The 12,191-nt window shown below is 37.5% G+C and overlaps 1 protein-coding gene across 1 annotated transcript; it reads left to right on the top strand.

Annotated features, from left to right (window-relative positions):
- Positions 1-690: 690 nt before the first annotated feature.
- LOC311071463 (uncharacterized protein) lies at positions 691-3,356 on the top strand. The gene is made up of 3 exons (XM_084095872.1): positions 691-719; positions 1,320-2,391; positions 2,733-3,356. The coding sequence occupies exons 2-3, from the start codon at positions 1,862-1,864 to the stop codon at positions 2,830-2,832; spliced, it is 630 nt and encodes a 209-aa protein (XP_083951998.1). The 5' UTR covers positions 691-719; positions 1,320-1,861; the 3' UTR covers positions 2,833-3,356.
- Positions 3,357-12,191: the final 8,835 nt, after the last annotated feature.

Here is a 12,191-nt window from a genome sequence, read left to right as displayed (position 1 = left end):
CATGAATCATGAGTCTGTTCAGAAAGTATCAGGACTGATTGTGAATCTCTAATCAGAGTTCATGGTGTCACTCCATCTATCATGAAGCCTCATGTGTGTCTGAAATCATCAAATGGAGAAGAAACAGGCTGTTAAAGATGGAGACATATTAGAGCTTGTTCACGTTTCATGATCTTGTGTGGAGATTCATAACCAGTCCAGATACTTTTAGAACAGACCTTGAATATGAAAACATGCTTGACTGTGGAGAACATGCAAAATACCTTTTATATTTTCATTGTTGACACTTTCTATTGACTTTGGCTCTAATATTCAATAAACTCATTATTTGAAGAGATTTTCACTGAAGATTGAAGTCTGAAGCTGCAGGTTTTTCTGTGAATCATGATGATTGATCTGCATATGAAGAACAGAAGCATCATTATGAGAAACTCCTCAACATCATCCATGATCAAAGAGGTCAAAGGTCACCTCAGAGGTCACAGCTCATCAAATATATTTCTTTAAACAGTGTTATATCAGAAAGCATTTAGTCAAATCTGAATGAGTGAGTGTTGAGAAGAGCTGAGGATCTTCTAATATCAGTGTGTTGAAGTGTTGTTTCTCTCTCTCTGCTGGAGTGTGTGTTCACTCGAGTGGAATAGAGGTTTTTGTACGAGCGTTTCATTAGATTGTATCACTGTGGTGGACTTTCGGTGGAGGAACTAAACTGGTGATCGGTAAGTCTGTCTATTTAATCACCTAATAAAAAAATACAATTTAGATTTCAGAAAGTGTTTTACAGTGGAAACAAGAACAACATTTATTAATAATAATGATTATTAGATATTGTGGCAAAACTTTACTTGAAGCCTTTATGTGTAATGCATTATAAAGGTATCAAAAGCATATGTTATAATGTCATATATGTTTTTAAAATTCCTTGTTACATCTAGAATTAGTTGTTTGTCATGAGTTTTAGTGTTTTATCATTTTTTGGAGGTGTAACAATGAAGATAATATTATAATGTGTTAAATCCTTGGTTACAATTATTGATGAGATCATAATGTGTAAAACAATATATAATTAATGCATTAAAAATACTTTTTATAATGCACTATGTATAAAGGCTTTAATTAAAGTGTTACTGATATTTTTGTATAATTATTTAATCTAAAACAATGATATTAATATAAGAATAACATTATTCCTTTCAACAAAAAAACACACTGCCTTAATCTGGTATTGGTAGTAAGTGCGAAGTTTCAATCTAGTTGAAAAACTTTACACTTTTATGGCCAACTCATCAAAACGACACTCTGCATTTATTGAAATGCAGAAGAGGAAGCACCCGATCAGCGTCCACTGGAGCTGAAGAACACTGAAGAAAAAGAGCTGTCAGATACTCGGTGGGCCTGTAGAGAGAGTGCACTTAAAACTCTGGTGAAGGTCCTCACAAGACTCCACAAGACCCAGACTCCTCAGCTGGTGATGCAATGATCCTTCTAAAAAGCATCAATTTTGAGTTCTTCTTGTGTCTGGAGATGACCTGTCCAATCTTCCAGGTGACTGCAGCTGCATCTGATGCATTGCAGCAGAAAGACATGGACCTGGCCACAGCATACAGCATTGTTGAATTGAGTTTTAAAGAGGCTTGCCTACAGAAGAACAGAAGAAGAGTTTGATAACATTTATAAACAGGCTACAGAGAAGTCTGCATCAGTGGGCCTGGATCCTCCATCTGAGGTCCCTGGTCAATCTAGGAGGAGGAAAGTGCCAGAGAAGTTCAAGTTTGCTGCCACATCAGCTACGACTGACCATGCTTTCCCAACTTTGCTGGAGTACTACCGTGTTAAAGTGTATTATGTTTTTGTGGACACAATGATACAGGAGCTTCACAGACGCTTTAAAGGAGGAGATCATTCCAAATGGGAAAACTTGCATGCCTTCCATTGCCTGGCAGTCCCAGAGAACTGGAAAACAGCTAGCATCCCAACAGCAGCACTCCAGGCTGTGAAGAAACTGTGCCAGTTCTATAACATTGAAGATGAAGACAAATTGCAGACAGAATTGAAGGTCTTCCATACGTCACACTCATGCCCACCACCAGTCAGTGTGTCATCTATTCTTTCAGTGGTCAAGGAAAACAATGCACATCTAGTTTTCCCCAACATGACTCAGCTGCTGAAGACATATGGCACACTTCCGGTGAACACAGCAACTGTGGAACGTTCCTTCCCAAAACTGAAGCTGGTGAAAACCAAACTTCGCAGCCTTTACAAAGAGGAGAGATTGTCCGACCTTCTTCTGTTGGCCATTGAGAAGGACATTCCAATAAATGACAATGATGTCATTAACATTTTTAGGGACACGGTTATAAATGACTACAACCACTCATCCTCCACTTATTGGTAAGATTAACGCTACACTGTGATTTTTAGTAGGTGCCAACAGAATGAACACACACACATTTTAGTTTCTTTATTTATATTTTTGATTAGACATAATTGATCAAAATCCAACTACATCTCAGAGCCACAATGCAATTGTAAATCATGATCACATTATTGTGTACTGTAGACACACAAGCACACACACCTCTGTCTATATAGATTTCTTTGTCACACTTTTACCCCTGCCATGGCCACCATCGTCCTATCCCCCATTAATGTTTTTTTAATGTTTTTTTTTTTGTTGTTGTTCAGATAATTTTACTTTTTTGAATCTGGTATCTTATTTCCTCTACCTGCAGCTCTTGGTGTGCAACAGCCTCTGTGAGCATCTCCCTCTTATTTTCTTGGAGCAGTCAGCCTGGGCAGAAGCTGCAGCTTTACAGCAGGTCAGTGAGCTAGTGAGCCAGTTCCAACACTGTCAGCAATCTTTACGTCTTGTCATGGTCACGTACAATTATTTAAAGGAGTCATAACCTGCAATTTTCACTTTTCCACGAGAATCAATGTATGTTATGATTACCTAACGATTATACACTGGCCGGGAAGCCGATATTTAAAAGTGAAGCGTTTGTTTACCTCAGGGTAAATAAACCAGCGCGCGTGCACGCGCACTCAAATACGAGATTTTGATTTCAGCCCCGTCTTGACGTCATGACGGGGCAGGATATACCATATATGGACACCGCAAACCTATGCCGCGGGAAGCCCGCCCCTCTCCCCCTCATATTCAGTTCAGAGTCGACTCGAGAAAGATGGAGAAACATAGTGCACACTGAGTTGCTCTGTTGTTGACTGCCAGAATCAACATGTAAATGTGTTTTCTCTCCCAAGAACGGACCAAGCTGTCAGGGACCAGTGGATTAAATTCATTATTAATGACGCGGTTCCTACAACCCTTCCCACTGGCTTAACGTTAGGTGTCTGTGCTAAACATTTTACGCCGGAATCGTTCACAAATTTGAGGCAATATCAGGCGAAGTTGGCATCGAAGTTCGGGAAAAAGGGGCCATTTTCAACAATCAGAGACTTGCCTGCAATTGAAACGGTAAGAATGATTTTTATTGCTCTACTGTGTGTAACAAACAGCAGCTAACTGCTAATGCGGCTATTGTATGCTAGCGGGAGTATTAGCTTCGAGGTAAACATGGGGAATGGCTGCTAACGTTACTTTGCAAACAACAAATGACTGAGATCATCATGAATTCGGCTATTGTATATTGATTGCCTAACGCTTATATATGAGGCGCCGTCTAGTTTGTGTGTGTGTGTGTGTGTGTGCTCGCGTCTTATATGAGTATGTGCGCGAGTTTGTGTGTGTGCGCTCGCGTCTCATATGAGTATGTGCGTGGAGAGTTCATATACATGTATGTGTGACTACTTAGTATGTATGCAAGCGTGTTTCATATATGTGTGCGTGAATGAAGTTTGATTTAAGCCCTAAACGGCGCCTCATACTTATACACTGGCCGGGAAGCCGGTCACGGCCAGGTCGGGTTCATTCATAACTTGCGCCATGATGTCATTTTGGAATGATATGCTAAAGCGTTACCTGCGGTGTCAACCCCCCTCCTTCCTGCCACCAATCAACGCGCCCCTCATTTGCATTATTAAAATGACTGTCCACGACAGCCAAAATATCGCATCAGATCTCGCGAGACAATAATGCCTTCAGAAATAAGGGTCAGAGGAGCTCTGTGTTTATTTTTTTTCCACTTTTCTTTTTTAGAAGGGCCTGAAAGACTATAATAGAGCGTTGGGTATCCAAGGTAATACAAGGTTATGACTCCTTTAATCAGCTAATACTGTATATCTCCTATATGTTAGTTGTTTTAATGTCTACAGTCTCTCAGATCGAATCCAAAGGTTCACACTAAACCTGCGACTGTTCATCTATAAACCAGCAGAGGGCAACAAACCACACTGTTTGTAAACCAGGGTCTTTGGTTTGTTTGTCACACAAAAATGGTGGATATCTGCATTATGAGATGTCAATCAAATTCCGGCGAAAGGTCTCACCACTGAGCTCTTAAATTAATTTTTTAACCTTTACAAAAGGATTGGAAAGCATAGTTGCAGTCATACGTTTACCTATTGTACATCTTTCAGAATCTACAAGGTAATGCTCAAGAGTGCAACCCGATGCATTAAGAGCCAGGGGTAAACTTTGAGAAAGATGATGGGGATGTGTACATTTTTCTTATTTTGTTTTACATGCTAATATGGAGGCTTATTTAGCCTCTGAAGGGCAGGACTAAATTAATGAATGAATTTTTAATCAAAATAAGAACAATTTACACAAATGATCTAGTTCAAAAGTTTACACCCCCTGGCTCTTATCGGATGTTTCCTTCTTGAGCATCACTGAATGTTTACAGGGTTTGTAATAGTTGTGTATGTGTCCCAGTGTGAAAAGATGGATCTCAAAATCATACAATCACTGCTAGAAAGCAGTCAAATATGCAGAAAGATTCTGGAAAAGCAAAGAATGTGCAGAAGCTGGAGGATTTATATGAACCATTGGGTTCAGGACAAACAAAGGACTCATGAATAACCATTAAAAAAACAAACATTTGTGGATACTTCAGTTAAGGACACACACTATTAAAAATCAAGCCTATGTAATGTGTCTTGTATTTTGTCTTGTGGACTAGGCTATTAAACATCTGTTATGTGAAAAAGCTTTTTCAGGGCAGTACTAAATAGAAACAATGTTTTTATGATCCTTCTTATTAATAAATAAATAGAAATAACATTTTAGAGGTTCTGCAAGGGTATTATAAACTTATGACTAAAGTGTAAATTTAACAAAAATCATAACATTATTAGACGGCAATATGTTGCTATGGTTACTATGTCGATCATCGCAATTTCATGACTCACAGGACTCAAATTTAGCGGATTAACTCCCACATTTAAATTCAGTTATCACTCTTTATAATTTACAATGTGAACGTAACCACTGGTCCTCTAGAAGTATGCAAAATAAAACTATGATTAAGATTGCCAATAGCGCTCCCTTTAAGCCATCACTTACTTACCGTGTTCTGCACTCTCACTAAAACTCTCGTCATAAACACTGAAGTTGTCCGCATCTGCACAGTGAATCTCTTATTTACATCGCGTCTAGACTTTGATGTATATGAGGGGATTTGCGAAAGGATAAAGCTTGCGCTGATTCTGAACATACATTTTGAGCGAATACTCCGCATGGTGACTCTAAACGCCTCTGATTGGCCACTGCGTTCATGCGCTTAATTTACATGTCTGTGATTGGCTACAATGCTCAACGTTGAAACAACACAAATCCAAATTTTCAAACTAAACTCACAAAACCATTGACTCTTCTCAAAAAGTCAAACAATTGCTGTCCTCAAAATCACACTTGAGTCAATAAAATAAGCACTACAGATCATCCATCAGACACAACATCAAAACATGGAGAAAACAGCATCCAGAACGTTACAGAAAGTAATAATATTGTATACAGTAAATAGTGGCGGAACTAGAGTTTTATACATGGGGTGGCCAGGGGGTGGCCACTGCTACTTGCGGGGTACACAGTACACACACACACACACACCATACACACACCATACACACACCATACACACACACACACACACACACACACACACACAGTGGAAAAGCTTATGGAAGGAATTGGGTCACTCTGTTTGTGTCTATAAGTGTTGAACATCCAAAATATTTGCAGAAAACAAAGCTGAAGCACCAAGGAGATAAGATACCGTAGCATGTGTCTGTTATGAACTGCTGCATTTATTTACAAAAAAAACTCACATTTACAAAAAAATAAAAAAAATTAATTAGATATAGCAGGCATCAAGCAGACATGTACTTGAAAAATTTAAACAATTTTATTGCCCATCAATATAAAATCTTATCCTATGAAGATTTAATACAACATAATTCTTTCATTATAATAATTTATAATTATTCTTTCTAATTATAATTATTTAATTTATAATTATTTTTTGTGTTAATTTTTTGGTGAACTATCCTTTTAATCTGGCAAAATCTTCTCAACTTAAATTCCTGAATTGGGTATGTGATTGACTGCCTGTGTCTGGTAAATGCTCTGAGCTGTTGCTGGTCCTGAAGTCTGACCACACTGACTCTGACTAGCCAGTGGTGATGCAAGGGCTGGGGTCTGTTTGCATCTGACCTGCCTGTTAGTCCAGTCATTTTAAGACAAAATGGGGGTCAACCTTGAATAAATTGCAACAGAAGCAAACTCAACTGATTTTGTATCCTCAATATGTCCTGAGTAAGGAAAAACAAGTCCCGAAGAATCCCATTGGGGAAAGTTTAGAAAAAGACCCAAATATAACCTATTCATACGCCTATTCATTCTTTCTCTCACATGTATAGGGTAAAAATTGGAACCTTTAGATATCACCATGAAAATTGATTACTTACATCAAGAAAAACAAAAAATGTATTTTTAAAATGGTTTGTTAACATGGACAAATGGTGCATAATCTAATTATGTATGTGCTAATTTGCATAAATACCACAACAGATCTAAACATTGGGTCTAACCAGGTGAAAATGTCTTGTTGAATCTTGTTGACATATAACTGTAGTTTTCAAAACTTTTCCCTAATGGGATTCTTCTGGACTTCTCTTGGGATTCTTCTTCTTTTCCTTACTCAGGACATATTGAGGATACAAAGTTATTTGAGTTTGCTTCTGTTGCAATTTGTTAAACCTTTTTTCATAAAATGACTGGACTATGTTTGTGCATATTAAAAAGAACTCTTATAGCCTATCTCTCCCTTTCTTTTTAATTGACCCTGTTCAAAAATATGCCAAATTTAAAATATGATTCCAATCATATTCATATTCTAATCATCATCCAATTACCAACATTTTTATCTTAACTCTTTCCAGTATAAAAAAAAATTGTGTTTTTGGTAATTTTCACAATTTCATGGCACCCCAGAATATTTTGTTGTATGAATATCTTAACATACCAAAAGAAAGAACAGACCCTTAAAAAAAAAAAAAAAAAAAAAAAAAAAATCTGTTTTATTCTAGCTTCGTGTGTCTTTTTAATCAACACTTGAATGTTGGCAAGTTTCATAAAAAGCAACATGAGCAAAAAGCTGAGAAAATCACATTTTTATCAAAGACTACATCTAGATCAGATACATAATGATGATCAAAACACAGTAGATCGAGTCCATCAACACCCTACACCCATAAAGCTTCATAGTCCTATAGTAATCGCATTATGATATCGCTTGTTTCTGCTCTTCTTTGCCTGCGTTTTGATCTCCTATCCTCACATTAGCTAGAACATTTGTATACTGTAACGTACACACGGCAAGGTAGCCTACTGTATGCGTGTATTAGGCCGAATGTATTCGGAGCAAACCCCCCTGATGCTAAACCTTAAAAACTTACTTCAAATATGATGTTTTCTTATTCGGTGAAGTTCGGTATCTTGCAACTATCTCTCGTCCTCTGCTCGTCCGTTTGAAAACTGCGCTGCGCTGCCGGCGAAGGTAATTTTTTTTTTTAAATCAGCATCAGCAACTGCCAGTAGCAAATACAATTTTGGGGTGGCACCCGGGGTGGCCAATCGCATGTCAGGGGTGTCCTCTGGCTCCGCCACTGGTGATTGGCTCATCGCATTGGGTGTGGCTTAGCCATAGGTCAATTGACAGTGCTACTCTTCAGCACAATGGTAACCACAGAGTTCAATAACAGAAACTCCTCTAAATGTCCAACCAGGAGCGGACTGAACATCTGGCAGACATGGCATTTCTCCACTGGGCTGATGTGCTTTTGGGCCGATACATCTCACACTTTTGTTTCATTTTTTTCGTCTAAACGGCCCATAAAACTCGTACATCGGCGGCCCATTATTATTGTTGTGCTTAATTGTCTGCGCTGGGGTCTCTATGCTGGTGTAACGCATGTCAAAAAAAGTAAGCGTAGGATTTTTATTATTATTTTAGGACCGACGCAGAGAAATTGCGTGTAAAAAGAAACAGGCCCTTCAGTGATACAGTGTAAAACACATAAATTAACACTTAATACCTTAATTGACTCTCCTAATGCAGTCCCTTGCAAAGCATGCTGGGAACTCCAGGTCCACGGCCCAGGGCTGCGTTTAGCATCATAAGCCTGAAGTAGATCGTAGAGCACATGGGGAAAGATGTTGGCAGTTTATGTTAATGTCTAATGTTCAGTTCTGTTGGACATTTCGAGTTGTTTCTGTTATTGAATGTTGTGGTTTGTGCTGAAGAGTAGCGCTTGTGCTCAGACTGTAGACTCTCAGTGTTTTATACTCACTGACATCTGACTTTATATAGCGATTCATTATATACAGTGTGCATAATGATGAACAACACTGTTAATCCAACTAAACTGAGTTATTTTGAATAAACTCAATTAAGTTGTATAGATAATATTGCAGTGGCAAGTTTTACAGGGACAAGCAACACTCACATTTCTCTACATTTTAGTCCAGTTTAGTAAGAGATATTATATTATATTATTATATTACATGTTTACTTACATCCTAATAAATGAATAAAGTCTGTGAAAGGTTTGATATTGTGTAGTTTGTGATCCTCCATCAGCAGCTGCAGTTTCTCTCAGCTGTATCAGTGCAGTCACTGTGACGTCTGACTGACAGAGGTTTTTGTACGACTCTTTATCACTGTGTGAACACTGGACCAGTGTGTAAACTCTGACAGTAATAATCTCCTGTATCTTCAGTCTGGACTCCACTGATGGTCAGAGTAAAATCACTGCCAGATCCACTGCCACTGAATCTAGATGGAGTTCCTGACTGGAGTTGATTCACTCTATAAATCAGGAATTTAGGAGCTTCTCCAGGTTTCTGTGAGTACCAGTGTAAGTAATCATTACTCCACACATCACTGCTGGTTTTACAGTTTATTCTGACTTCTTCTCCTGGTTGAACTGCTGATATTGATGGACTCTGAGTTACAGTGATCTGTCCTCTACACTCTGAGAGAAAACACAAACAAAAATTATATATATGATGATATACAGTATATGATAAATATATACACATAAACATATATATTTCACATATTAAGATAATTAATAATAATTATAAAAACTGTATTACACAAACCTTGAATAAACAGTGCAATGGTCCAGATGAAGATGTTGATTGTGTTCATTGCTGTAGTTTAGTCTTGTGTGATGATGAAGAGTGTGTTCTGTTCTGCTCTCAGTCATGAAGTGTTAAACTCACAGCACTATAAACACTCTCAGAGCACTGAAGCATGTGCTGACAATGCAAAGTGACTCTCGCTATTTGAATCATTATCCTGAAGACTGTAGATCAGTCACAAACACATTTTCTGACAACTTCCTCATGCTGTGAATCATATCAAACTATTGTACACAAAATTCATGTCTTTTGACAGAGAGGACACAGATACATATCAGATATAACAAATACACTGAGCAAAATTATAAACGCAGCTCTTTTGTTTTTTGCCCCCATTTTTTATGAACTGAACTCAAAGATCTAAGACTTTTTCTATGTACACAAAAGGCCTATTTCTCTCAAATATTGTTCACAAATGTGTCTAAATTTGTGTTAGTGAGCACTTCTCCTTTGCCGAGATAATCCATCCACCTCACAGGTGTGATATCAAGATGCTGATTAGACAGCATGATTATTGCACAGGTGTGCCTTAGGCTGGCCACAATAAAAATCATGATGATTGATCTGCATATGAAGAACAGAAGCATCATTATGAGAAACTCCACAACATCATCCATGATCAAAGAGGTCAAAGGTCACCTCAGAGGTCACAGCTCATCAAATATATTTCTTTAAACAGTGTTATATCAGAAAGCATTTAGTCAAATCTGAATGAGTGAGTGTTGAGAAGAGCTGAGGATCTTCTAATATCAGTGTGTTGAAGTGTTGTTTCTCTCTCTCTGCTGGAGTGTGTGTTCACTCGAGTGGAATAGAGGTTTTTGTACGAGCGTTTCATTAGATTGTATCACTGTGGTACACATTCGGTGGAGGAACTAAACTGGTGATCAGTAAGTCTGTCTATTTAATCACCTAATAAAAAAAATACAATTTAGATTTCAGAAAGTGTTTTACAGTTGAAACAAGAACAACATTTATTATTAATAATGATTATTAGATATTGTGGTGACACTTTACTTAAAGCCTTTATAAAGGTATCAATAGCGTATGTTTTAATGTCATATATGTTTTCATAAATAACTGTAACCAAAGTTAAAATGTTTTATAATATTTACAAATTCCTTGTTACATCTAGAATTGGTTGTTTGTCATGAGTTTTGGTGTATTATAATTTTTTGGAGGTGTTACAATGAATAGATAATATTATAATGTGTTAAAACCTTGGTTACAATTATTGATGAGATCATACATGCATTATAATGTGTAAAACAATATATAATTAATGCATTAAAAATACTTTTTATAATGCAATATGTATAAAGGTTTTAAAGTGATATACTGATATAATTATAATTATTATTATAAGAATAGCATTATTCCTTAAAAAAAATTATATATATATATATATATATATATATATATATATATATATATATATATATTAAAAAAATGAAATAAAATTCTAAACATATTTCCACACTGTGTCTCACTATGAGTTTAATCAGTTTATTACAGGTTTGTTTTTCCTTCATTTATTTCTACACTGAGTTCATATTTAGTTCATCTTTTATTGTAGAAATCATACATGGAAAAAAGAGATTTGACATCAGAATGTAAATTTTGCTACTTTCTGTAGTTCAGTCAATTATACTGAATCTCTTTTGCTCATGTTGTGCTTATAATTCAGTGTTTTGTTCATTCTGTGTGATTCAATTGTGTTTTAACTCTGTTTGAAATTGAGTTACATTTTCAGTTCAGGTGAATATCTCAAAATTTAAGATATTTATGTTCAGAGTGAATAATTGCTGGAATTAAAGCAGTCAGATCGGCCTGATAATAGATAATATGTGTTATAACTGCTGTTACACTTATTGATTAGATCATACATGCAGTTTAATGTTTATAGCAGTGCATAATTAATGCATTAAACATACTTTTATAATGCAATATGTATGAAAGCTTTAAATGAAGTGTTACGTTGTAGTGTTAAGTGTGTGTGTGTGAATGTGTTGTGTTTGTCTCCTGCAGCTGGTCCCACAGTGAAGCCCTCAGTGTCTCTGCTGCCGCCCTCTTCTCTGCAGATCTCTGGAGACTCAGCCGCACTGCTCTGCCTGCTCAGCTCTTACTCTCCACAGGGGGCGCTGGTGAGCTGGACACTGGACGGGTCAGAGGTCACCGAGGGGGTTCTGACCAGCGCAGAGAGCCAGCAGGACGGCCGCTACAGCCGCAGTAGCGTCCTGACCCTCAGCAAAGCACGCTGGGAAGAGGGAGAGCTGTACGTCTGCAGAGTAACACATGATGGAGCTCCTCATGAGGTCTCGTTCCACAAGAGCTCTGAGTGCTGATGTTTCTCTCCTGAAGATGAGCCGTATCTGAGTGTCCTGTGTCAGGCAGGATTCACATGAGTCTAGTGCTGCAGCTGTAGTGATTCACAACTCAATACTGAAAGTGTGTGTGTGTGTGTGTGTGTGTGTGTGTATGTGTGATCTTTCAATCTGCTGTGTTTGCTGCAACATTCAATAAAGCTTCTCAACAAGTTCACTTTGTGTCTGACAACATCATTCAACTAACAGATGAAGATGCA

This window comes from Abramis brama, assembly GCF_963993115.1.
Source record: "Abramis brama genome assembly, chromosome: 20".
Classification (NCBI taxonomy): Eukaryota; Metazoa; Chordata; class Actinopteri; order Cypriniformes; family Leuciscidae; genus Abramis; species Abramis brama.
This window is presented reverse-complemented; position numbering and strand designations above follow the sequence as displayed.